Source organism: Heptranchias perlo, chromosome 31 (assembly GCF_035084215.1).
Source record: "Heptranchias perlo isolate sHepPer1 chromosome 31, sHepPer1.hap1, whole genome shotgun sequence".
NCBI lineage: Eukaryota > Metazoa > Chordata > Chondrichthyes > Hexanchiformes > Hexanchidae > Heptranchias > Heptranchias perlo.
In genome coordinates, this window is record NC_090355.1 from 33673752 (window position 1) to 33700994 (window position 27243).

General features: G+C 54.5%; 1 protein-coding gene across 1 annotated transcript in view; it reads right to left on the bottom strand.

Annotated features, from left to right (window-relative positions):
* The window catches only part of LOC137300354 (laminin subunit gamma-3-like), a 66512-nt gene that overhangs the window by 14299 nt on the left and 24970 nt on the right, over nt 1-27243 (bottom strand). The window contains 9 exon segments of the mRNA XM_067969437.1: nt 1179-1284; nt 1286-1296; nt 2144-2260; nt 2263-2279; nt 4569-4667; nt 6700-6817; nt 9470-9658; nt 10654-10820; nt 17671-17801. Coding sequence (XP_067825538.1) covers nt 1179-1284; nt 1286-1296; nt 2144-2260; nt 2263-2279; nt 4569-4667; nt 6700-6817; nt 9470-9658; nt 10654-10820; nt 17671-17801 — 955 coding nt within the window.

Consider the following 27243-nt stretch of genomic DNA (forward strand, 5'->3'; position numbering starts at 1 on the left):
TTGAAATGAAGCCACGTCCTTCTGAGCTTCTCTTCCGTGGGAAGGAGAGTCAGAAACACAAAATTACTGCCAGAGGCTGGAAATCTGAAATAAAAGCAGGAAATGCCGGAAACACTCAGCAGGTCGGGAGCGGGCGTCTGTGGAGAGAGAAACAGAGTTAACGTTTCAGGTCGATGGCCTTTCATTGGAACTGGGAGGTTGGGACTGTGGAGGAGCGGAGAGATTTAGGGGACCAATCACTTAAAGCTCGCGGGACAGACACAAAAAATAATTAGAAAGGGGGAGTGGAATGTTGGCCTTAATCCCGGGGGCTGGAACACCGAGGGGAGGCGGTGAAGTTACAGGTGGACAGGGCTCTGGTTCGACACCCCACTTTCGGAGGGATATATCGGCCTGGGAGGGGGGGGGCAGCGCAGTTTCAGCAGAATGATACCGGGGCTAAAAGGGTTAAATTACGAGGACAGGTTGCACAGACTGGGCCTGTATTCCCTTTGAGTTTAGAAGATTAAGGGGCGATCTAATCGAGGTGTTTAAGATGATTAAAGAGGATTCGATAGGGGTCGATGGAGAGAAACTATTTCCTCTGGTGGGGGGAGTCCAGAACAAGGGGGCAGAACCTTAAAATTAGAGCCAGGCCGTTCAGGGGTGATGTCAGGAAGCACTTCTTCACACAAAGGGGGGGTGGGAATCTGGAACTCTCTCCCCCCAAAAAAGCTTTTGAGGCCGGGGGTCAATTGAAAATGTCAAAAACTGAGATTGATGGATTTTCGTTGGGTGAGGGGGTTTTAAAGGTTATGGTAACAAGGCTGATAAATGGAGCTAAGATACAGCTCCACCATGATCTAATTGAATGGCGGAACAGGTTCGAGGGATTTACAAGGAGCCGCCAATCTAGAGAAGAACTTTCCCCAAGCCGCAGCAAATTCGTACTCCAATTGACCTGAGGAACTGCCACTTTCCCACAGGAAGTAACTGAGCAATGGCCTTAAAGCGACAGGCCTTAAAGGGACAGGCCTTAAAGGGACAGTACATCACAGGCATACTCCTAAACTCCAGACTACCCATGAGCAAAACACCAAGGGAGATCCCCTAATTATAGTTATGCAAACGTATATTCTGCAGCTTATGTTCAGTTGTTTTAAAGCTGCAACTCTTTACGTAGGCTGTTCAGTACTTACACGGTGCAATGAAATATCCCCATTCCCCGTTCTCCGGATGCAGAGTGATCCGTTGCTTTTCCCAGGCCAGCGGAGACTCCCTTCCATCCAGATACTGCCCTCGCCAATTGATCCGTGTCTGCAGAGAGGCCCAGAGAGGATTAAAGGCCACTGTGCGGCCTACCTGAACATGGCTTCCATTTTACGAGAGGCGGACGTCATTTAAACGTATCTTAATACGACTCCAGAGTAGGAGGCCCTGCGCTACGCCCTTAAATCGTACAGGTGTCGGCCGTGGCTCAGTGGGCAGCACTCTCTGCCTCTGAGTCAGAAGATCGTGGGTTCGAGTCCCCGCTCCAGAGTTTTGAGCCTCATAACCCAGGCCGACACTCCCAGTGCGGTACTGAGGGAGCGCTGCACTGTCGGAGGTGCCGTATTTTGGAAGAGACGTTAAACCGAGGCCCCGTCTGCCCCCTCAGGTGGGTTTTTAAAAGATCCCAATGGCCACTATTTCGAAGAAGGGCAGGGGAGTTCTCCCCGGTGGTCCTGGCCAATATCTGCTCCTCACCCAACACCCCACCACAGCAGATATCTGATGATTAGCTCACTGCTGCTTGTGGGACCTCACTGGAGTTTGATGAAGACGATGCCTTCGATCTTCCCAATATTTAATTGGAGGAAATTTCTGCTCATCCAATTTCGATTGTCAGCCAAGCAGCGTTGACAAATCAGAGGTAAGTGGAGAGCCTTTCGCCAACTCAGGACGTCCCAAAGTGCTTTGCATCCAATGAAATACTTTTCAAACTGTTGTAATGTAGGAAACGCGACAGCCGATTTTGCGCACAGCAAGATCCCACAAACAGGGACGGGAACCCGCAACTTTCTGACTCAGAGGCAAGAGTGCCAGCAACAGAGCCACGGCTGAAACTTAGTGACGTCCAGCCCCTGTTAGACAGTATTAGTCCGTACAGGAATGTGAAAGATACCTTGGTGGAAGGTCGAGACGATGTGATGCACTGTGAACTGGGAGGCCGATGTACAGACCGCTGAGTGACCATAGCAGAAACAGCTCATGCAGCCGTGAGGGTTCAGAGGTTGTAGGTGAAGGTCCCTGACTTACAGCTGAACAAGGAATCAAAGGAAAACAGTCAGTACAGTACTTGACGCCAACTTTCTCAAAGTCAAGAGTCCACCTCACCGGGCCTGCTCTTGTGGAGTCACCAGTCATCTTTGCTCGAGCAAAACTAGATTAGTTCAAAAAAAAGAGAGAGTTAATCATTGAAACCCCCACAGGTATTGGCACAGCGGACAAGCATGACGGTGTCCCTCCCAAAACCAACAGCACTGCCCGCTCCACGCCATCAATCTCCAGCAACACCCAGATCCCAAACCAAACTACAGTAGTGTACAGTAATATCAACATCACTGGTGTTGGTGTGTACTGTCCTGCTTGGGTTAGTTTGGGGTTGATCCTGTAGGACGTGTGCGCAGTGATCGAATTGTTGCTCACTGTATGCTATGAACATTTTATGAATGTGAGATACTGGATCTGAAGAATAATGGTAACCCTGGATTGGAAATAACAGCAGTGTCGGAGATTCCAGTTGTGAGGTTCTACAGATGTTCCCAGAGCTTCACGCCTCCCCCCACCTCCACATCCCACGGGGCCTGTTAAACTCTCCCCTGAAATCCAGCCAGCGCAGATTACAAACACACCGAGCACTCGTCCCCCGGAATATGCAAAAACAATCTCACTGCTAAATCTTTCCCCACAGAAAGGACTTGTACCCAGTTCAAGAAAATGAAAACCAGCCACGGGCAATGACACAGCACGAATCAATTCTCTTTGTATCCAGAGTTTTTTTTTCACATAACCGCTATCTTACCGCATCCTCAGGGTCGCCATCTCTGGTTGGACGTGTTCCTGGAGGATTCATCACACAAGCTCCCACCTCCAACCAGCCCCGCCCCCACACTCCCTCCATTGGCCGCCCAACACGTCCATCCTCACAACACCCCGCCTTCCCACTGGAAAGTAAACGGACATACGAAACATGCCGACATACGAAACATGCCGACATACGAAACATACAGACATACGAAACATACAGACATACGAAACATACAGACATACGAAACATACGAAACATGCCGACATATGAAACATGCCGACATACGAAACATAGACATACGAAACATACGAAACATGCCGACATACGAAACATGCCGACATACGAAACATGCCGACATACGAAACATGCCGACATACGAAACATACGAAACATACAGACATACGAAACATGCCGACATACGAAACATGCCGACATACGAAACATACGAAACATACAGACATACGAAACATACAGACATACGAAACATGCCGACATACGAAACATGCCGACATACGAAACATGCCGACATACGAAACATGCCGACATACGAAACATGCCGACATACGAAACATGCCGACATACGAAACATGCCGACATACGAAACATACAGACATACGAAATTGACAGGTAAGAAAAGACCATCTGGTCGATCATGCCTGCCCCACACCATGGTGGCCGGAGCATCGTGACTGAACACTGTCCCCCCACCCCCCCACCACCCACCCCCCCACACCAACCCCCACACCCACCCCCCACCCCCACCCCACCCCACACACCACCCCACCACCCCCCACCCACCCCACACCCACCCACCCACCCCCACCACCCACCCCCACCACCCACCCCCACCACCCCCCCCCACCACCCACCCCCCACCCAGCCCCCCCCACCATCCCCCACCCCCCACCCCCCCCCCAGCCCCCCCCCCCAGCCCCCCCCCCCCCACGACATGTAATCTCCAGGGAAAGGCAAAACATCAGAGAGAAAAAACAGGGCCAATAGGGGAAAAAACACTCTGGAAATTCCTCTCCAACCTCTTCAGGCGATCGAAACCAGTCGAGGAGATCACACGGACCAGGTGCTATCTGTAAAGACACTGACCTTCCACATGACGTGATCTCTGCCCCCAGCCAGGAACCAGTCCAGCTCCCTCCTGAGGGCAGAGAGTCAGCACCCACCACACCAGCCGGCAACACATTCCAGAGACTCACTCCTCTCTGGGGGAAAAGACGAATCGCCCAACTCCCAGTCTATTCCCACTCTTCCATAGTTTAAACTCGTGTCCCCGCTCCTCCCCGATCTGTTAAACTGGAATCATCTATCAATAGGGTCGCTGTCCAGCCCATCGATTATTTGATCGACCTCAATCAGGTCGCCTCTAAGTTTACGCTGCTCTAAAGTAAATAGAACGAGGTCCTCGAGCCAATCTGAGTCGCTGACGTTCTTTAAGCCGGGAATCATTCTCTCCTCTGGACTTTCTAAAGGAGCCTTCACTTGCTTGCCGAACAGTGTGACTGACCTGTGGCACAGAGCTCCCTCCACGTTCTGTTTGCAGGTACACCCTCCGTTGACCGGACTGCAGTCACCAACACTGCCTTCAGGGCGACAGGCACACTGTCTGAAAAGAGACGCGTTTTACTAGACTCTGGGAGCCCATCTACATATCGTTATTACAGATCCTCCCCCCCCAACAAAGAGGGTAAAATGTTCTCCAGTCCAAAACATTTCCCGACAGAGCAGGATCTCATTCTCAACTGCAACAAATCACCAGAGGGTGCAGGGCCATGGGGAAAGAACAGGGCGCAGTGGGAATAACCGGATGGCTCTTTCAAAGAGCCGGCACAGGCACGATGGGCCAAATGGCCTCCTCCTGCAGAGGCAGGGTGGGGGATGGTGATGGCTGAAGGCTGTACCACTGATGGCGGAGAGGAGGGGTGGTGACGGCTGAAGGCTGTACCACTGATGGCGGAGAGGAGGGGTGGTGATGGCTGAAGGCTGTACCACTGATGGCGGAGAGGAGGGGTGGTGACGGCTGAAGACTGTACCACTGATGGCGGAGAGGAGGGGTGGTGACGGCTGAAGACTGTACCACTGATGGCGGAGAGGAGGGGTGGTGACGGCTGAAGACTGTACCACTGATGGCGGAGAGGAGGGGTGGTGACGGCTGAAGACTGTACCACTGATGGCGGAGAGGAGGGGTGGTGAGGGCTGAAGACTGTACCACTGATGGCGGAGAGGAGGGGTGGTGACGGCTGAAGACTGTACCACTGATGGCGGAGAGGAGGGGTGGTGAGGGCTGAAGACTGTACCACTGATGGCGGAGAGGAGGGGTGGTGACGGCTGAAGACTGTACCACTGATGGCGGAGAGGAGGGGTGGTGACGGCTGAAGACTGTACCACTGATGGCGGAGGGGAGGGAGAGGGGGGAATGATGGTCGTGCAGGTTGAGAATGGCGGAGGGAGCAATGCAAGGCCCTTCAACCTCTCCATTCCCTCAGCCAGCCCTCCGTGGCCTAAGAAAAACCAGAGTGATTACCCACAGAGGGATTTGTAAATGAGGACAATGATCTCGACATTAATGGTCTGGGAGGGGGACTGTAAACCAGTGGAGGTCAGTGAGGATAGGACCTGACTTGTAACGGCCCTGAGGGCAGAGCTAACGGGGGAGGGGAGCCAATATCAATCTGCTCGCACATTACAGTACACTCGCACTGGGCTTTGCACACAAAATTGCACTTGGCCACGAGGAGAGGGATATCAAGCCAGTGATTCGAATTCAGTTAATCCTCTTGCTGTTCCGTACTGTGGAGATTAATCGGGTGCAGTCCCAGGTTGCAGCTGGGATCAACACAGGCTGAGCATTTGGTATCCTGGGCTTTATAAATAGAGGCATGGAGGACAGAGGGAGAAGGGAATAGAAGGATATGCTGATAGGCTGAGATGAAGTAGGGAGGGAGGAGGCTCGTGTGGAGATTAAACACCGGCACAGACCAGTTGGGCCGAATGGCCTGTGCCTGTGCTGTACATTCTATGAATGCAAGTCATGCTAAACCTTTCTAAAACACTGGTTAGGCCTCAGCTGGAGTCTTGTGTCCAATTCTGGGCACCGCACGTTAAGAAGGATGTCAAGGCCTTGGGGAGGGTGCAGAGGAGATTTACCAGAATGGTCCCAGGGATGAGAGACTTCAGTTGTGTGGAGAGACTGGAGAAGCTGGGATTGTTCTCCTTTAGAGCAGAGAAGGTTCAGGGGAGATTTGATAGAGGCGTTCAAAATCATGAAGGGTTTTGATAGAGTAAATAAGGAGAAACTGTTTCCACTGGCAGGAGGGTCGGTAACCAGAGGACACAGATTTAAGGTAATTGGTAAAAGAACCAGAGGGGAGATGAAGAGAATTTTTGCTGTTGTGATCTGGAATTCACTGCCTGAGATTCAATCGTAACTTTCAAAAGGGAATTGGATAAATACTTGAAACATTTGCAGGGCTCTGGGGAAAGAGCAGGGGGAGTGGGACTAATTGGATAGCTCTTTCAAAGAGCCGCCACAGGCACGATGGGCCGAACGGCCTCTTTCTGTGCTGTAAGATTCTATGATTCTACGGTGACACCCTGTCCCTCCCAAACGCAAACCCGACGCTTGTTTTGTTGTTTACCTGCAGCCTCCCTCCGAGAGCGAGTGATACCCGGGCTGGCACTCGTCACATTTCTCTCCTGTCACGGTGGCTTTGCAAACGCAGTCCCCATTCTGGTCACACTGCAAACCCAGCGACCCTGCGGGAACAAGGAACGGACCGGGGGTTAGGCTGGGAGGGGGGGCACTTTGTAACGAGCACAAGCCCGTCTCAGCAGGTGAAACACTGGGCGTCATCTTCACGGTCGCTGCTCGGACAGTAAACTGAGCCAGTGAATCGTCCGTCCGTCACAGAAGTGACAATCGGACGGGTTCTACACCGAGGGGACAATCCCCCCCCCCCCCCGAGGGGACAATCCCCCCCGAGGGGACAATCCCCCCCCCGAGGGGACAATCCCCCCCGAGTGGACAATCCCCCCCCCCGAGCGGACAATCCCCCCCCCCCGAGCGGACAATCCCCCCCCGAGCGGACAATCCCCCCCCGAGGGGACAATCCCCCCCCGAGGGGACAATCCCCCCCCCGAGCGGACAATCCCCCCCCGAGGGGACAATCCCCCCCCGAGGGGACAATCCCCCCCGAGGGGACAATCCCCCCCCCCCGAGGGGACAATCCCCCCCCGAGGGGACAATCCCCCCCCCCCGAGGGGACAATCCCCCCCCGAGGGGACAATCCCCCCCCGAGGGGACAATCCCCCCCCCGAGGGGACAATCCCCCCCCGAGCGGACAATCCCCCCCCGAGCGGACAATCCCCCCCCCCCCGAGGGGACAATCCCCCCCCCCCGAGGGGACAATCCCCCCCCGAGGGGACAATCCCCCCCCCGAGGGGACAATCCCCCCCCCGAGCGGACAATCCCCCCCCCGAGGGGACAATCCCCCCCCGAGCGGGACAATCCCCCCCCGAGGGGAAAATCCCCCCCCCGAGCGGACAATCCCCCCCCCGAGGGGACAATCCCCCCCCGAGCGGACAATCCCCCCCCGAGGGGAAAATCCCCCCCCGAGCGGACAATCCCCCCCCCGAGGGGACAATCCCCCCCCGAGCGGACAATCCCCCCCCGAGGGGACAATCCCCCCCCCGAGGGGACAATCCCCCCCCCCCCCGAGCGGACAACCCCCCCCCCCGAGCGGACAATCCCCCCGCCCCGAGCGGACAATCCCCCCCCCCGAGCGGACAATCCCCCCCCCCCCGAGCGGACAATCCCCCCCGAGGGGACAATCCCCCCCCCCCGAGGGGACAATCCCCCCCCGAGCGGACAATCCCCCCCCGAGGGGACAATCCCCCCCCGAGGGGACAATCCCCCCCCGAGGGGACAATCCCCCCCCCCCCGAGCGGACAATCCCCCCCCGAGCGGACAATCCCCCCCCGAGGGGACAATCCCCCCCCGAGGGGACAATCCCCCCCCGAGGGGACAATCCCCCCCCCGAGGGGACAATCCCCCCCCCACCAGATCACCACCAAGCCATGATGGTGAAAATTACATTACATGGAATCTACAACACAGAAACAGGCCATTCGGCCCAACAAGTCCATGCTGGTGTTTATGCTCCACACGAGCCTCCTCCCTCCCTACTTCATCTCACCCTCTCACCCTATCCTTCTATTCCTTTCTCCCTCATGTGTTTATCCAGCTTCCCCTTAAATGAATCTGTGCTATTCGCCTCAACTATTCCATGTGGTAGCGAGTTCCACATTCTCACCGCTCTCCGGGTAAAGAAGTTTCTCCTGAATTCCCTATTGGATTTATTAGTGACTCTCTTATATTTATGACCTCTAGATTTGGTCTCCCCCACAAGTGGAAACATTTTCTCTACGTCCACCCTATCAAACCCTTTCTATCAGGTCACCCCTCAGCCTTCTCTTTTCGAGAGAGAAGACCTCCAGCCCTGTCGTGCTCTGTCACGTCACTCGACTTTAACCCATGCCTCTGATCACCAGAAGTAACGTCCCTCCTAGAGGCCAGAGATCAAAATTCCCATCCGAACTTTCAAATCGCTCATCACCCCGTCTACCTCAGTAATTGCTTCAGCCTAATGCTCACTCCAATCCTCCGACTGGGCACCTCCATCTCCCCGCTCCCTCCGACTGGGCACCTCCGTCTCCCCCGCTCCCTCCGACTGGGCACCTCCGTCTCCCCCGCTCCCTCCGACTGGGCACCTCCGTCTCCCCCGCTCCCTCCGACTGGGCACCTCCGTCTCCCCCTCTCCCTCCGACTGGGCACCTCCGTCTCCCCCGCTCCCTCCGACTGGGCACCTCCGTCTCCCCCGCTCCCTCCGACTGGGCACCTCCGTCTCCCCCGCTCCCTCCGACTGGGCACCTCCGTCTCCCCCGCTCCCTCCGACTGGGCACCTCCGTCTCCCCCGCTCCCTCCGACTGGGCACCTCCGTCTCCCCGCTCCCTCCGACTGGGCACCTCCGTCTCCCCCGCTCCCTCCGACTGGGCACCTCCGTCTCCCCCGCTCCCTCCGACTGGGCACCTCCGTCTCCCCCGCTCCCTCCGACTGGGCACCTCTGTCTCCCCAACTCCCTCCGACTGGGCTGCTCCCCGTCTCCCACACGTACACGCACACACATGTGTGCATACGTGTACACACACACGCATGTACACATATACACACATCGACACGCGCACACATTTACTCACATACACGTGCGCACACATATACACGCACGTGCACACATACACACAGGTACCACACACATGCACAGACGTATCACGCACACGTGTACATACACACACATGTACACACACACACACACACGTGCCTGCACACACAAAGACATCTTTGACACTCACCCATGATGCTACAGTTGCAGGGATGGCAGGACTCAGCAGCATTGCTTCTGTAAAAGTGCTCCTGACATAACTCACAGTGGGATCCTGCTGTGTGATCCCTGCAGTTCAGGCACTGCCCTCCATGTCCAGTCCTGCGGTACAGGTCCGCGTTAAAGGAACATTGCTCCGATCTCCCACTGCAGTTGCAGGCTAGGGCAGGTCAATGAACAATCAATAATTAGAGCTCATTTCATCGCCAACAAATTGTTAATCCAATCCGTCTGCTTCTAACGTCTGTGTCGGATTAAACTCCCGAGGGCCCACTTCACAACTCCCCTCGGCCCAGGCTCGGGGGGAGGGTCATCGGCAGGGCCAGGGTGGGGGCTGCCTGCGTCTGCAAGGGCGACTTGGAGAGTATTCCCCCCCCCCGCCCCCACTTCGCCCTTGTATGGCAGAGCGGCCCACAGTCCCGCCTGGGGTATCCTCCGAGACCCCCACTTTCCCTGCAGACCACCCTCCGGACAAGATAACCGACCCCCTCGAGGTTCGGCGACCTCGGTCAAGTAAAGATCCGGGGCCTTTAAGGAGGTCTCAGAGGGACTCGGTCAATATCCTCTCCACTTCGGGGGAGGGAGGGGCGGAGGGGTTGCCAACTCCTCCGGGATTGGCCTGGAGTCTCCAGGAATTGAAGATTAATCTGCAGGACACTGCCACCCGGGAGATAAATCATAGGGGTCATTAAAAGAAAGGTGTGCGCTCTCTTTCATTTTCTTTGAGCCCTTCTGTTTATTGGTTCCAAAGATATTCGAGATGGGGGAGAAAAGGTTGTTTTGACTGACAGCAAAGAATCATCCAATCGGCTTCCAAATTGGCCATGGGAAGGCGGGTCCTGTGATGATGGACGCGTCCGTCGACCAATGGGGGGCGTGTGGGGGGTGGGGCATTTGAAGGCAGGAGGTCATGTGATGAAGCCTCCAGGAATCCGTCCAACCAGAGTTGGCGACCCGACTCTCAGCTGGCGTGGGTTTTTCCAAGGCTTCTGAAAGGGCACAAAATTGGCGGAATTTCCGGGGCGGGGGTGGCGGTCAGCCCGGGAACTCCCCCTGACACGAGCCCTCGAAGTGGAGAGGAGAGAGGGGAGGAGGGAGAGGGTGCGGGGGCCAGAAGGCAGTACTTCCTGCGGCGGGGGACGTTGAGACACTTACGGAGACACTGGTTTGCGTCCCGCGAGGTTCCGCGTGCCCACGGTCTGTCGTGGAAAAACGGGCGACACTTCTCACAGTCCACGCCTGTCGTGTTGTGCTGGCAGTTGCACACCAGCCTGCCCCCGTCGTTGCTTACACACTCGCTGGCATGGCCATTACATTTACACCTGAGAACACAACCAAGGGGAAGAAAGAGTTTGCATTTATATAGCGCCTTTCACAACCTCAGGGTGTCCCAAAGCGCTTTGAAGTGTAGTCACTGGAGGAAATGCTGCAGCCACTTTGCGCTCAGCAATGTCCCACAAACAGCTCTGAGATAATGATAAGACAATCTGTTTCAGTGAGATTGGTTAAGGGATAAATATTGGCCCCAGGACACCGGGGAGAACTCCCCAGCTCTTCTTACAAATAGTGGCCGTGGGAACTTTTACTCCCGCCTGAGAGGGCAGACGGGACCTCGGTTTAAAGTCGCATCCAAAAGACGGCACCTCCAGTGCTCCCTCAGTACTGACCCTCCGACAGTGCGGCGCTCCCTCAGTACTGCCCCTCCGACAGTGCAGCACTCCCTCAGTACTGACCCTCCAACAGTGCAGGGCTCCCTCAGTACTGACCCTCCGACAGTGCAGCGCTCCCTCAGTACTGACCCTCCGACAGTGCAGGGCTCCCTCAGTACTGACCCTCCGACAGTGCAGCGCTCCCTCAGTACTGACCCTCCGACAGTGCAGCGCTCCCTCAGTACTGACCCTCCGACAGTGCAGCGCTCCCTCAGTACTGCCCCTCCGACAGTGCAGGGCTCCCTCAGTACTGACCCTCCGACAGTGCAGCGCTCCCTCAGTACTGACCCTCCGACAGTGCAGCGCTCCCTCAGTACTGCCCCTCCGACAGTGCAGGGCTCCCTCAGTACTGCCCCTCCGACAGTGCAGGGCTCCCTCAGTACTGACCCTCCGACAGTGCAGCGCTTCCTCAGTACTGACCCTCCGACAGTGCGGCACTCCCTCAGTACTGACCCTCCGACAGTGCAGCGCTCCCTCAGTACTGACCCTCCGACAGTGCAGCGCTCCCTCAGTACTGACCCTCCGACAGTGCAGCGCTCCCTCAGTACTGACCCTCCGACAGTGCAGCGCTCCCTCAGTGCTGCCCCTCCGACAGTGCAGCGCTCCCTCAGTACTGACCCTCCGACAGTGCAGCGCTCCCTCAGTGCTGCCCCTCCGACAGTGCGGCGCTCCCTCAGTACTGACCCTCCGACAGTGCGGCGCTCCCTCAGTACTGACCCTCCGACAGTGCAGCGCTCCCTCAGTACTGACCCTCCGACAGTGCAGCGCTCCCTCAGTGCTGCCCCTCCGACAGTGCAGCGCTCCCTCAGTGCTGCCCCTCCGACAGTGCAGCGCTCCCTCAGTGCTGCCCCTCCGACAGTGCACCGCTCCCTCAGTATTGCACTGAAATGTGAGCCTCGATTATTGAGCTCAGGTCTCTGGTGTGGGGACTGGAACACACAACCTTCTGACTCAGAGACACAAATTAGCTGCTGCGTTTCCCACATCACAACAGTGACTTCGCTTCAAAAAATTACTTCACCGAGCCAACGACAATCACCGTTGGTGCAATCTGCCGACTTGCCTCAGTGCCATCTGCTTATCCCAAGCAGACCCCAGTTTGACCCATCGAACGTCACGCTGTGCTAACAGGAGGACTGGGCGGTGCAGGAGACAGAACGCTCCACGTGAGGCACGGCAAAATCAGGGACCAATGAGCACGTTCACGATTGCGATTTACCTTCGCCTGGTGCGGACGGCGTCTCCCCTCCACCCCCTGACACCGGGTTTGAATCCAGCCACGACCCACCAGCCGAGGGTCGGCTCGGCCCGGCCGGCCGTGAGGGGACTGCGACTGCAAACCACCTTGACCCAGTTCTCAGAGGCCCCGCGAGTCCTCATTGGTGCTGCTCGGCAGACCCAAGGCAACGTGAAATTTAACACAGAGAAGTGCGAAGTGATACATTTTGGTCGGAAGAATGAGGAGAGGGAATATAAACCAAATGGTGCAATATTAAAGGGGGAGAAAGAACAGAGAGACCTGGGGGTTCATGCACATAAATCTTTGAAGGCAGCAGGACAATTTGAGAAGGTTGTTAAAAAAGGGTTTTATACATAGAGGCATCGAGTACAAAAACAAGGAAGTTATGATAAACCTTTATAAATCACTGGTTAGGCCTCAGCTGGAGAATTGTGTCCAATTCTGAGCACCGCACTTTAGGAAGGATGTCAAGGCCTTGGGGAGGGCGCAGAGGAGATTTACTAGAATGGTCCCAGGGATGAGGGACTTCAGTTGTGTGGAGAGACTGGAGGAGCTGGGATTGTTCTCCTTTAGAGCAGAGAAGGTTCAGGGGAGATTTAATTGAGGTGTTCAAAGTTCTGATTCTCTGATTCCATGAGGGGTTTTGATACAGTAAATGGGGATAAACTGTTGATAACCGGAGGACACAGATTTAAGATAGTTGGAATTAAAAACATTTCGGGGATGAGGAGAATTATATTTACGCAGCGAGTTGTTCTGATCTGGAATGCGTTGCCTGAAAGGGCGGTGGAAGCAGATTCAATAATAACTTTCAAAAGGGAATTGGATAAATACTTGAAAAGGAAAAATTTGCAGGGCTCTGGGGAAAGAGCAGGGGGGAGTGGGACTAATTGGATAGCTCTTTCAAAGAGCCGGCACAGGCAGGATGGGCTGAATGGCCTCCTTCTGTGCTGTGTGATTCGATGATAACAGGGCCAGACACCTCTACTGTCACCAGTCTGGAACCAGACACTGGAAGACTCCCAAGAGCCATTTCACGTTCCAGAAGGTTTGCAGTGTTGGACAGACTGAATCACCTCACGGACTTGGGCTGCCATTAATCCCACTCCTCCTTCTCTCCATCGCTGTACTTTCATGCGCGGCGTCCGATATCCTGCATGACTGGACTTCAAACTGTAACAGGACCTGCGCACGGCCCTTGAAATCTTCTAAGGGGCGACACGGAGGATAAACTGGGGATAATAACAGGGTGGGAACTTTCAACAGGAGACTTTGCTCGGCGGAGCATGTGGATTGGTTCCAGCTGTCGTGGATGGAAATCATTTCAATCTCAAATTCAGGATTCTTCTAAGAACCAGATGTTCAACAGCTGCCTCAGAATCGGGCTTAGGCTTTGATGTGAGAAAGAAACATTTTGCAGTTGAGAAGTACAAAGGCAGTCAGCCCTTTTATTCATAGAGGAAGGAATTTGCATTTATATAGCGCCTTTCACAACCTCAGGACGTCCCAAAGCGCTTTACAGCCAATGAGGCGTTTTTGCAAATGTAGTCACCGTTGTAAAGTAGGAAACACGGCAGCCAATTTGAGCACAGCAAGATCCCACAAACAGCAATGTGACAATCTGTTTTTTAGTGATGTTGCTTGAGGGGTAAACATTGGCCCAGGACACCGGGGAGAACTCCCCCTGCTCGCCTTCAAAATATTGCCATGGGATCTTTCACGTCCACCTGAGGGGGCAGACGAGGCCTCGGTTTCACGTCTCATCCAAAAGACGGCACCTCCGACAGTGCAGCACTCCCTCGGTACCGGCACCGGGAGTGTCTAGATTTTGTGCTCAGGTCTCTGAAGTGGGACATGAACCCCTGACCTTCTGACCCCGGTATATAACTCCTTGGACAGTTCAATCTGGACAACAATAAAATAAGACAAACGATAAAAAGGCTTTTTTCAAGCAAAAGGCCATTAGATTCATGAAGCCGCCTGGATCTCCTGTGACCGTGATTCCCGCCCACGGTGAACGTGTTAAAGGAGTTGGGAAGATTTCTCTTGGTGAATTCAGGGCCACGTTGAGAGAGAGAGAGAGAGAGAGAGAGAGAGAGAATGGGTTTCCTGTTGCAGCACAGGTACTGACCGGAGAGGGAGATCGAGCATCAGCATGGTCAAGCTTTTATGGCCGATTAATCAAAACATCGCTGGAGCTTGTCTGGAGCTGGGATTCTCGATCGGAAGAACTTTTGGGAGATTGGAACTGGAATGGGGACGTTGGCTTTGCTACATGTTTATCCAAGGGTGCGTCTGAGGCCAGGGTCAAAGGCCAATGGGGGCAAGGATCAGAGAACGTGGTCCAGAGGTCTGGGCCCTGGATTGCTGGGCACCTCAGGTGGCCACTCTGCTGTTCCCTCTCTTTTTAGGGAGAAATGACACGACGGACCCTGTGATAAATGCTTCAGTGACGAACAGAAACACTTCTGGCAAATCATATTTTCATTCTCCCCTGTTCCCCCTCCACCCCCCCCCCCACCCCACCCCAGTCGCTGATATTCCGCTGTCCTTCTGGTCTGGTGGGTGGGGAGAAGATCCAGTCCACAGACATCGCTGGGCACTGTCCACGGGCATCGCTGGGCACCGTCCACAGACATCGCTGGGCACTGTCCACAGACATCGCTGGGCACCGCCCACGAGCATCGCTGGGCACCGTCCACAGACATCGCTGGGCACTGTCCACGGGCATCGCTGGGCACCGTCCACAGACATCGCTGGGCACTGTCCACAGACATCGCTGGGCACCGCCCACGAGCATCGCTGGGCACCGTCCACAGACTTCACTGGGCACCGTCCGCGGGCATCGCTGGGCACCATCCACGGGCATCGCTGGGCACTGTCAACAGACATCGCTGGGCACCATCCGCGGGCATCGCTGGGCACCATCCGCGGGCATCGCTGGGCACCATCCACGGGCATCGCTGGGCACCGCCCACGGGCATCGCTGGGCACCGCCCACAGGCATCGCTGGGCACTGTCCACAGACATCGCTGGGCACCATCCACGGGCATCGCTGGGCACCGTCCATGGGCATCGCTGGGCACCGTCCGCGGGCATCGCTGGACACCGTCCACGGGCATCGCTGGGCACCGTCCACGGGCATCACTGGGCACCGTCCACAGACATCGCTGGGCACCGTCCACGGGCATCGCTGGGCACCGTCCACAGACATCGCTGGGCACCGTCCGCCGGCATCGCTGGGCACCGTCCACAGACATAGCTGGGCACCGTCCACGGGCATCGCTGGGCACCATCCACAGACATCGCTGGACACCGTCCACAGATATCGCTGGGCACCGTCCATGGGCATCGCTGGGCACCGTCCACAGACTTCGCTGGGCACCGTCCACGGGCATCGCTGGGCACCGTCCATGGGCATCGCTGGGCACCGTCCACGGGCATCGCTGGGCACCGTCCACGGGCATCGCTGGGCACCGTCCACATTGTGCTTTATTGAATGCACCAGGAGGCAAGCTTGAGTTCAAACCCAAGATAAGGTCGGGTGGGGGGGTGTGTGGGGAAGGGGCTTTGGGGAGAGGTCCCAAAGCACGGGTGAAGGAGCAGGTCATTGCCCACCCGCTGTCCCCCCAGTCCCAGGCCGGGGCTCCAATACACAGCCAGACCGTTAACAGAGCGCCTTTGTTAACACAGCCCCGGCGACCTCCTGTGAGACAGATTATTGTGGCCATGGTTACTGAGCATTCCGGAGGGGACATGGAGTATTTTGTGAGTGGGGAGGGCTCCGCGTGGCACGATAACAATCGTCAGCTTTCAACTCGGGCTTGGATAAAAGGGAATGGGATCACGAGCCAAACATCAGACTGTAAAGTGAGGCAATAAAGCAGATTGTCCAGGGCCGTCATCTACACAAAGTACAAGAAGTTCTGAAAGCAGTGAGATGCTGATTTATCCATAGCTCCGTCCCTCCCCTCCTCTCCCGCTCTTTGCTTCTGTGAGATTTAAGGGCTTGGCAGAGGATTTAAAATGTTTAATTTGTCCCATTGCCTGCAGTCAGCGAACTTTAAAGGATGTTTGTGTAGGTGGTTAGGGTCACGGGTTGTTTTGATGTGGTGAGAAATGTCTTACTGATCTGTCTGAGAAAATGAGACAGAGAAAGGGAGGGAGAAAGAGTGAGAAAAATAAAGAGAGCGAGAGAAAGAGAGGGAGTAAGAGGGAGAGAAAGAGAGAAATAAAGAGAGAGAGAGAGAGAAAGGGCCAAAAAGAGAGAAAGAAAGGACGCGAGAGATCAAGAAAAAGACAAAGAGACACACGCAAAGTGATACAGATAGAGAGAGACACAAACAGAGACAACGAGGCAGAGCGAGAGACAGAGAAAGAGATAGACTTTGACAGAGACACACACAAAGTGATAGAGACAGAGACAGAGAAACAGAGCGAGAGACAGAGAGCAAAAGGGAGACAGAGTGAGAAAGAGAGCAAAAGTGAGTACGACAGAGAGGAAAAGACAGATAGATGAGAGAAAGCGAGACAACATGAGTGTGCAAGAGACAGAGACAGATAGAGAGACAGAGATTGAAAGGAAGAGACAGAGACAGATAGAGAGACAGAGACAGAGATTGAAAGGAAGAGACAGAGCACGAGGATTCTCCCGATGGTTCCATAAACATCCTGCCTGGCCTGCCCTGCCCTGCTGAGCCTCTTTCCCACGTGTCCATCCTTTCCATCTGGTTCCGATATTTGCAGAGGGGAACAGACCCCCATCTGATCAGTGTCCACCCGCCAGCAGGAGGTATATCAGGTCAGCCAGGTGAGCTAGAAACAGGTCAAAAAATCCCGAGGAGCATCCACTGAGCTCAGTCACGTTCTTATATTTATGGCCCCGAGCTCTGGTCTCCCCCACAAGTGGAAACTTCTTCTTGACGTCTACCCTATCAAACCCTTTCATTATCTTAAAGACCTCAATAAGGTCACCCCTCAACCTTCTGTTTTCTAGAGAAAAGAGCCCCAGCCTGTTCAATCATTCCTGATAGTTATAACCTCTCGGTTCTGGTATCATCCTTGTGAATTTATGACTGTAACGTTAGTGTTTGTTTCTATGAGTGAATTCACTGAGCAAGCTGCGCGTTGAAGGTGGAAGAGAGACTCCCGGATCAGATCTTTCGGCAAAGATTAGATGAAGCCGTGTCAGACAGTAGGTCCCAGGTGACAGTGTATAATTACCTGCCGCCCACAGAAAGATCGGAGATGGCATAATAATAGGATCGGAGAACCCTGTGATCCTTGAAGATATCGTCTCCGAAGGTGTTCAGTCGGTTTAAGGAAATCAGCAGGTCAGTGGCCGTCACCCATTCCTAGCACAGAACAAACACATACCGTTAGAGAGAGGGAATGAGAGAGAGAGAGAGAGAACGATAGAGAGAGAGAGAGAGATATATCAATGACTTGGATGAAGGAACAGAGTGTCTTGTGGCCAAATTTGCTGATCATTCAAAGATAGGTGGAAAAGCAAGTTGCGATGAGGACACAGTGTCTGCAAAGGGATATTGACAGGTTAAGCGAATGGGCAAAAATTTGGCAGATGGAATATAATGTGGGAAAATGTGAAGTCATCCTCTTTGGGAGGAAAAATAAATAAGCAAAATATTATTTGAATGGAGAAATACTACAAAATGCTGCGGTACAGAGGGATCTGGGTGTCTTCGTACATGAAACACAAAAAGTCAACATGCAGATGCAGCAAGTAATCGGGAAGGCAAATGGAATATTGGCCTTTATTTCTAGGGGGATGGAGTGTAAAAGCAGGGAAGTCATGCTACAACTGTACAGGGTGCTGGTGAGACCACACCTGGAGTACTGCGTACAGTTCTGGTGCCCTTATTAAAGGAAGGACATACTTGCATTGGAGGCAGTTCAGAGAAGGTTCACTAGGTTGATTCTGGGTATGGAAGGGTTGTCTTATGAGGAAAGATTGAACAGTTTGTGTCTATACTCATTGGAGTTTAGAAGAATGAGAGGAGATCTTATTGAAACATACAAGATTCTGAGGGGACTCGATAGGGTAGATGCTGAGAGGATGTTACCCCTCATGGGGTAATCTAAAACTAGGGGGCATGGTCTGAGAATAAGGGGTCGCCCATTTAAGACGGAAATGAGGAGGAATTTCTTCTCCCAGAGGGTCGTGAATCTTTGGAATTCTTTACCCCAAAAAGCTGTGGAGGCTGAGTCATTGAATACATTCAAGGCTGAGTTAGACAAATTTTTGATCAGCAAGAGAGTCAAAGGATATGGGGAAAAGGCGGGAAAGTGGAGTTGAGGTAAAAATCAGATCAGCCATGATCTCATTAAATGGTGGAGCAGGCTTGAGGGGCCGAATGGCCTACTCCTGCTCCTCTCTCTTATGGTCTTATGGGAGAGAGAGAGAGAAAAAGAGGGAAAGAGGGGAAGAGAGGGAAAGAGAGAGAAAGTGAGTGAGAGAATGAGATAAAGAGTGAGAGAGAAAGAAAGAGAGAGAGAGAAAGAGAAAAAATGAGAGACATAAAAAGAGAGTATGAGAGCAAGTGAGTGAGAGAATGAGAGAGAGCGAGAGAGAATTAGAGGGAGTGAGTGAGTGAGAGTGAGAGAGTGCGAGTGAGAGTGTGAGTGAGAGTGAGAGAGAATGAGTGAGAGGGAGTGAGTGAGTCAGAGGAAGAGAGAATGAGTGAGAATGAGAGAGGGAGTGAGCGAGTGAGAGAGAGAGAGGGGGAAGTGAGATCCCCAGCATGTCCCAAAGCACCTTACAACCTATGAATTACTTCTTCAAGCACAGTCAGTGTTATTAAGACCTTGGTTAAACCGCGTTCAGATTTCTGCATCGTTTTGGTCCCCTCAGATGGTTGGTAATTAGAGGCTTTGGAAAAGGTTCAGGAAGGAGCTACGAAAATGATTCCCAGCTTATTGTCGATCGTCTGAGGGGGTCGGATCGTTAGTGTGTGTGTGTGTCAGTGTGTGTGTGTGTCAGTGTGTGTGTGTGTCAGTGTGTGTGTGTGTCAGTGTGTGTGTGCGTGTGTCAGTGTGTGCGTGTGTCAGTGTGTGTGTGCGTGTGTCAGTGTGTGTGTGCGTGTGTCAGTGTGTGCGTGTGTCAGTGTGTGTGTGTGTCAGTGTGTGTGTGTGTCAGTGTGTGTGTGTGTCAGTGTGTGTGTGTGTCAGTGTGTGTGTGTGTCAGTGTGTGTGTGCGTGTGTCAGTGTGTGCGTGTGTCAGTGTGTGTGTGCGTGTGTCAGTGTGTGTGTGCGTGTGTCAGTGTGTGCGTGTGTCAGTGTGTGTGTGTGTCAGTGTGTGTGTGCGTGTGTCAGTGTGTGCGTGTGTCAGTGTGTGTGTGCGTGTGTCAGTGTGTGTGTGCGTGTGTCAGTGTGTGCGTGTGTCAGTGTGTGTGTGTGTCAGTGTGTGTGTGCGTGTGTCAGTGTGTGCGTGTGTCAGTGTGTGTGTGTGTCAGTGTGTGTGTGCGTGTGTCAGTGTGTGCGTGTGTCAGTGTGTGTGTGCGTGTGTCAGTGTGTGTGTGCGTGTGTCAGTGTGTGCGTGTGTCAGTGTGTGCGTGTGTCTGTCAGTGTGTGCGTGTGTCAGTGTGTGCGTGTGTCAGTGCGTGTGTGTGTCAGTGTGTGCGTGTGTCAGTGTGTGCGTGTGTCAGTGCGTGTGTGTGTCAGTGTGTGCGTGTGTCAGTGCGTGTGTGTGTCAGTGTGTGCGTGTGTCAGTGTGTGTGTGTGTCAGTGTGTGTGTGTGTCAGTGTGTGTGTGCGTGTGTCAGTGTGTGCGTGTGTCAGTGTGTGTGTGCGTGTGTCAGTGTGTGTGTGCGTGTGTCAGTGTGTGCGTGTGTCAGTGTGTGTGTGTGTCAGTGTGTGTGTGCGTGTGTCAGTGTGTGCGTGTGTCAGTGTGTGTGTGTGTCAGTGTGTGTGTGCGTGTGTCAGTGTGTGCGTGTGTCAGTGTGTGTGTGCGTGTGTCAGTGTGTGTGTGCGTGTGTCAGTGTGTGCGTGTGTCAGTGTGTGCGTGTGTCTGTCAGTGTGTGCGTGTGTCAGTGTGTGCGTGTGTCTGTCAGTGTGTGCGTGTGTCAGTGTGTGCGTGTGTCTGTCAGTGTGTGCGTGTGTCAGTGTGTGCGTGTGTCAGTGTGTGCGTGTGTCTGTCAGTGTGTGCGTGTGTCAGTGTGTGCGTGTGTCAGTGCGTGTGTGTGTCAGTGTGTGCGTGTGTCAGTGTGTGCGTGTGTCAGTGCGTGTGTGTGTCAGTGTGTGCGTGTGTCAGTGCATGTGTGTGTCAGTGTGTGCGTGTGTCAGTGTGTGCGTGTGTCAGTGCGTGTGTGTGTCAGTGTGTGCGTGTGTCAGTGCGTGTGTGTGTCAGTGTGTGCGTGTGTCAGTGTGTGCGTGTGTCAGTGCGTGTGTGTGTCAGTGTGTGCGTGTGTCAGTGCGTGTGTGTCAGTGTGTGCGTGTGTCAGTGCATATGTGTGTTAGTGTGTGTTAGTGTGTGTTAGTGTGTGTGTGTGTCAGTGTGTGTGTGTGTCAGTGTGTGTGTGTGTGTCAGTGCGTGCGTGTGTCAGTGTGCGTGTGCGTGTGTCAGTGCATGCGTGTGTCAGTGTGTGTGTGTGTGTCAGTGCGTGCGTGTGTCAGTGAGTGCGTGTGTGTGTGTCAGTGCGTGCATGTGTCAGTGCATGCGTGTGTCAGTGAGTGCGTGTGTGTGTCAGTGTGTGCGTGTGTCAGTGTGTGCGTGTGTCAGTGCGTGTGTGTGTCAGTGTGTGCGTGTGTCAGTGTGTGCGTGTGTCAGTGCGTGTGTGTGTCAGTGTGTGCGTGTGTCAGTGCGTGTGTGTCAGTGTGTGCGTGTGTCAGTGCATATGTGTGTTAGTGTGTGTTAGTGTGTGTGTCAGTGTGTGTGTGTGTCAGTGTGTGTGTGTGTGTCAGTGCGTGCGTGTGTCAGTGTGCGTGTGCGTGTGTCAGTGCATGCGTGTGTCAGTGCGTGCGTGTGTCAGTGTGTGTGTGTGTCAGTGCGTGCGTGTGTCAGTGCGTGCGTGTGTGTGTGTCAGTGCGTGCGTGTGTCAGTGCGTGCGTGTGTAAGTGAGTGCGTGTGTGTGTCAGTGCGTGCGTGTGTCAGTGCGTGCGTGTGTCAGTGAGTGTGTGTGTGTGTCAGTGTGTGCGTGTGTCAGTGTGTGCGTGTGCGTGTGTCTGTGTGTGCGTCAGTGTGTGTGTCAGTGCGTGCGTGTGTCAGTGTGTGTGTGTCAGTGCGTGCGTGTGTCAGTGCGTGCGTGTGTCAGTGAGTGTGTGTGTGCGTGTGTCAGTGTGTGCGTGTGCGTGTGTCTGTGTGTGCGTCAGTGTGTGTGTGCGTGTGTCAGTGTGTGCGTGTGTCAGTGTGTGCGTGTGTCTGTCAGTGTGTGCGTGTGTCAGTGTGTGCGTGTGTCTGTCAGTGTGTGCGTGTGTCAGTGTGTGCGTGTGTCAGTGTGTGCGTGTGTCTGTCAGTGTGTGCGTGTGTCAGTGTGTGCGTGTGTCAGTGCGTGTGTGTGTCAGTGTGTGCGTGTGTCAGTGTGTGCGTGTGTCAGTGCGTGTGTGTGTCAGTGTGTGCGTGTGTCAGTGCGTGTGTGTGTCAGTGTGTGCGTGTGTCAGTGTGTGCGTGTGTCAGTGCGTGTGTGTGTCAGTGTGTGCGTGTGTCAGTGCGTGTGTGTGTCAGTGTGTGCGTGTGTCAGTGTGTGCGTGTGTCAGTGCGTGTGTGTGTCAGTGTGTGCGTGTGTCAGTGCGTGTGTGTCAGTGTGTGCGTGTGTCAGTGCATATGTGTGTTAGTGTGTGTTAGTGTGTGTTAGTGTGTGTGTGTGTCAGTGTGTGTGTGTGTCAGTGTGTGTGTGTGTGTCAGTGCGTGCGTGTGTCAGTGTGCGTGTGCGTGTGTCAGTGCATGCGTGTGTCAGTGTGTGTGTGTGTGTCAGTGCGTGCGTGTGTCAGTGAGTGCGTGTGTGTGTGTCAGTGCGTGTGTGTGTCAGTGTGTGCGTGTGTCAGTGTGTGCGTGTGTCAGTGCGTGTGTGTGTCAGTGTGTGCGTGTGTCAGTGTGTGCGTGTGTCAGTGCGTGTGTGTGTCAGTGTGTGCGTGTGTCAGTGCGTGTGTGTCAGTGTGTGCGTGTGTCAGTGCATATGTGTGTTAGTGTGTGTTAGTGTGTGTGTCAGTGTGTGTGTGTGTCAGTGTGTGTGTGTGTGTCAGTGCGTGCGTGTGTCAGTGTGCGTGTGCGTGTGTCAGTGCATGCGTGTGTCAGTGCGTGCGTGTGTCAGTGTGTGTGTGTGTCAGTGCGTGCGTGTGTCAGTGCGTGCGTGTGTGTGTGTCAGTGCGTGCGTGTGTCAGTGCGTGCGTGTGTAAGTGAGTGCGTGTGTGTGTCAGTGCGTGCGTGTGTCAGTGCGTGCGTGTGTCAGTGAGTGTGTGTGTGTGTCAGTGTGTGCGTGTGTCAGTGTGTGCGTGTGCGTGTGTCTGTGTGTGCGTCAGTGTGTGTGTCAGTGCGTGCGTGTGTCAGTGTGTGTGTGTCAGTGCGTGCGTGTGTCAGTGCGTGCGTGTGTCAGTGAGTGTGTGTGTGCGTGTGTCAGTGTGTGCGTGTGCGTGTGTCTGTGTGTGCGTCAGTGTGTGTGTGCGTGTGTCAGTGTGTGCGTGTGTCAGTGTGTGCGTGTGTCTGTCAGTGTGTGCGTGTGTCAGTGTGTGCGTGTGTCTGTCAGTGTGTGCGTGTGTCAGTGTGTGCGTGTGTCAGTGTGTGCGTGTGTCTGTCAGTGTGTGCGTGTGTCAGTGTGTGCGTGTGTCAGTGCGTGTGTGTGTCAGTGTGTGCGTGTGTCAGTGTGTGCGTGTGTCAGTGCGTGTGTGTGTCAGTGTGTGCGTGTGTCAGTGCGTGTGTGTGTCAGTGTGTGCGTGTGTCAGTGTGTGCGTGTGTCAGTGCGTGTGTGTGTCAGTGTGTGCGTGTGTCAGTGCGTGTGTGTGTCAGTGTGTGCGTGTGTCAGTGTGTGCGTGTGTCAGTGCGTGTGTGTGTCAGTGTGTGCGTGTGTCAGTGCGTGTGTGTCAGTGTGTGCGTGTGTCAGTGCATATGTGTGTTAGTGTGTGTTAGTGTGTGTTAGTGTGTGTGTGTGTCAGTGTGTGTGTGTGTCAGTGTGTGTGTGTGTGTCAGTGCGTGCGTGTGTCAGTGTGCGTGTGCGTGTGTCAGTGCATGCGTGTGTCAGTGTGTGTGTGTGTGTCAGTGCGTGCGTGTGTCAGTGAGTGCGTGTGTGTGTGTCAGTGCGTGCATGTGTCAGTGCATGCGTGTGTCAGTGAGTGCGTGTGTGTGTCAGTGTGTGCGTGTGTCAGTGTGTGCGTGTGTCAGTGCGTGTGTGTGTCAGTGTGTGCGTGTGTCAGTGTGTGCGTGTGTCAGTGCGTGTGTGTGTCAGTGTGTGCGTGTGTCAGTGCGTGTGTGTCAGTGTGTGCGTGTGTCAGTGCATATGTGTGTTAGTGTGTGTTAGTGTGTGTGTCAGTGTGTGTGTGTGTCAGTGTGTGTGTGTGTGTCAGTGCGTGCGTGTGTCAGTGTGCGTGTGCGTGTGTCAGTGCATGCGTGTGTCAGTGCGTGCGTGTGTCAGTGTGTGTGTGTGTCAGTGCGTGCGTGTGTCAGTGCGTGCGTGTGTGTGTGTCAGTGCGTGCGTGTGTCAGTGCGTGCGTGTGTAAGTGAGTGCGTGTGTGTGTCAGTGCGTGCGTGTGTCAGTGCGTGCGTGTGTCAGTGAGTGTGTGTGTGTGTCAGTGTGTGCGTGTGTCAGTGTGTGCGTGTGCGTGTGTCTGTGTGTGCGTCAGTGTGTGTGTCAGTGCGTGCGTGTGTCAGTGTGTGTGTGTCAGTGCGTGCGTGTGTCAGTGCGTGCGTGTGTCAGTGAGTGTGTGTGTGCGTGTGTCAGTGTGTGCGTGTGCGTGTGTCTGTGTGTGCGTCAGTGTGTGTGTCAGTGCGTGCGTGTGTCAGTGTGTGTGTGTGTCAGTGTGTGCGTGTGTGTGTGTGTGTGTGTCAGTGTGTGTGTGTCTGTGTGTGTGTGTGTCAGTGTGTGTGTGCGTGTGTCAGTGTGTGCGTGTGTCAGTGTGTGCGTGTGTCAGTGTGTGCGTGTGCGTGTGTCTGTGTGTGCGTGTGTCAGTGCATGCGTGTGTCAGTGTGTGTGTGCGTGTGTCAGTGAGTGCGTGTGTGTGTCAGTGCGTGCGTGTGTCAGTGAGTGCGTGTGTGTGTGTCAGTGCGTGCGTGTGTCAGTGCGTGTGTGTGTCAGTGTGTGCGTGTGTCAGTGCGTGTGTGTCAGTGTGTGCGTGTGTCAGTGCATATGTGTGTTAGTGTGTGTTAGTGTGTGTTAGTGTGTGTGTGTGTCAGTGTGTGTGTGTGTCAGTGTGTGTGTGTGTGTCAGTGCGTGCGTGTGTCAGTGTGCGTGTGCGTGTGTCAGTGCATGCGTGTGTCAGTGCGTGCATGTGTCAGTGTGTGTGTGTGTCAGTGCGTGCGTGTGTCAGTGAGTGCGTGTGTGTGTGTCAGTGCGTGCGTGTGTCAGTGCGTGCGTGTGTCAGTGAGTGCGTGTGTGTGTCAGTGTGTGCGTGTGTCAGTGTGTGCGTGTGTCAGTGCGTGTGTGTGTCAGTGTGTGCGTGTGTCAGTGTGTGCGTGTGTCAGTGCGTGTGTGTGTCAGTGTGTGCGTGTGTCAGTGCGTGTGTGTCAGTGTGTGCGTGTGTCAGTGCATATGTGTGTTAGTGTGTGTTAGTGTCAGTGTGTGTGTGTGTCAGTGTGTGTGTGTGTGTCAGTGCATGCGTGTGTCAGTGTGCGTGTGCGTGTGTCAGTGCATGCGTGTGTCAGTGCGTGCGTGTGTCAGTGTGTGTGTGTGTCTCAGTGCGTGCGTGTGTCAGTGCGTGCGTGTGTGTGTGTCAGTGCGTGCGTGTGTCAGTGCGTGCGTGTGTCAGTGAGTGCGTGTGTGTGTCAGTGCGTGCATGTGTCAGTGCGTGCGTGTGTCAGTGAGTGTGTGTGTGTGTCAGTGTGTGCGTGTGTCAGTGTGTGCGTGTGCGTGTGTCTGTGTGTGCGTCAGTGTGTGTGTCAGTGCGTGCGTGTGTCAGTGTGTGTGTGTCAGTGCGTGCGTGTGTCAGTGCGTGCGTGTGTCAGTGAGTGTGTGTGTGCGTGTGTCAGTGTGTGCGTGTGCGTGTGTCTGTGTGTGCGTCAGTGTGTGTGTCAGTGCGTGCGTGTGTCAGTGTGTGTGTGTGTCAGTGTGTGCGTGTGTGTGTGTGTGTCAGTGTGTGTGTGTCTGTGTGTGTGTGTCAGTGTGTGTGTGTGCGTGTGTCAGTGTGTGCGTGTGTCAGTGTGTGCGTGTGTCAGTGTGTGCGTGTGCGTGTGTCTGTGTGTGCGTGTGTCAGTGCATGCGTGTGTCAGTGTGTGTGTGCGTGTGTCAGTGAGTGCGTGTGTGTGTCAGTGCGTGCGTGTGTCAGTGAGTGCGTGTGTGTGTGTCAGTGCGTGCGTGTGTCAGTGCGTGCGTGTGTCAGTTCGTGCGTGTGTCAGTGCGTGCGTGTGTCAGTGAGTGTGTGTGTGCGTGTGTCAGTGTGTGCGTGTGTCAGTGTGTGCGTGTGTCAGTGTGTGCGTGTGTCTGTGTGTGCGTCTGTGTGTGTGTCAGTGCGTGCGTGTGTCAGTGTGTGTGTGTGTCAGTGTGTGCGTGTGTGTGTGTCAGTGTGTGTGTCAGTGTGCGTGTGTCAGTATGTGTGTGTGTGTCAGTGTGTGTGTGTGTCAGTGCGTGTGTGTGTCAGTGTGTGCGTGTGTCAGTGCGTGTGAGTGTCAGCGTGTGTCAGTGTGTGTGTGTGTGTGTATCAGTGTGTGCGTGTATCAGTGTGTGCGTGTGTCAGTGCGTGTGTGTGTCAGTGTGTGCGTGTGTCAGTGTGTGCGTGTGTCAGTGCGTGTGTGTGTCAGTGTGTGCGTGTGTCAGTGCGTGTGTGTCAGTGTGTGTGTGTGTCAGTGCATATGTGTGTTAGTGTGTGTGTGTTAGTGTGTGTGTGTGTTAGTGTGTGTGTGTGTCAGTGCGTGTGAGTGTCAGCGTGTGTCAGTGTGTGTGTGTGTGTATCAGTGTGTGCGTGTATCAGTGTGTGCGTGTGTCAGTGCGTGTGTGTGTCAGTGTGTGCGTGTGTCAGTGTGTGCGTGTGTCAGTGCGTGTGTGTGTCAGTGTGTGCGTGTGTCAGTGCATATGTGTGTTAGTGTGTGTGTGTTAGTGTGTGTGTGTGTGTCAGTGCGTGTGTGTCAGTGTGTGTGAGTGTGTGTGTGTGTCAGTGCGTGCGTGTGTCAGTGTGCGTGTGCGTGTGTCAGTGCATGCGTGTGTCAGTGTGTGCGTGTGTCAGTGTGTGTGTGTGGCAGTGCGTGCGTGTGTCAGTGAGTGCGTGTGTGTGTGTGTCAGTGCGTGCGTGTGTCAGTGCGTGCGTGTGTCAGTGAGTGCGTGTGTGTGTCAGTGTGTGCGTGTGTCAGTGCGTGCGTGTGTCAGTGAGTGTGTGTGTGCGTGTGTCAGTGTGTGCGTGTGTCAGTGTGTGCGTGTGTCAGTGTGTGCGTGTGCGTGTGTCTGTGTGTGCGTCAGTGTGTGTGTGTGTGTCAGTGCGTGCGTGTGTCAGTGTGTGTGTGTGTCAGTGTGTGCGTGTGTGTGTGTGTGTCAGTGTGTGTGTGTCAGTGTGTGTGTGTGCGTGTGTCAGTGTGTGTGTGTGCGTGTGTCAGTGTGTGCGTGTGTCAGTGAGTGTGTGTGTGCGTGTGTCAGTGTGTGCGTGTGTCTGTGTGTTCGTGTGTCAGTGCGTGCGTGTGTCAGTGTGTGTGTGTGTGTCAGTGAGTGCG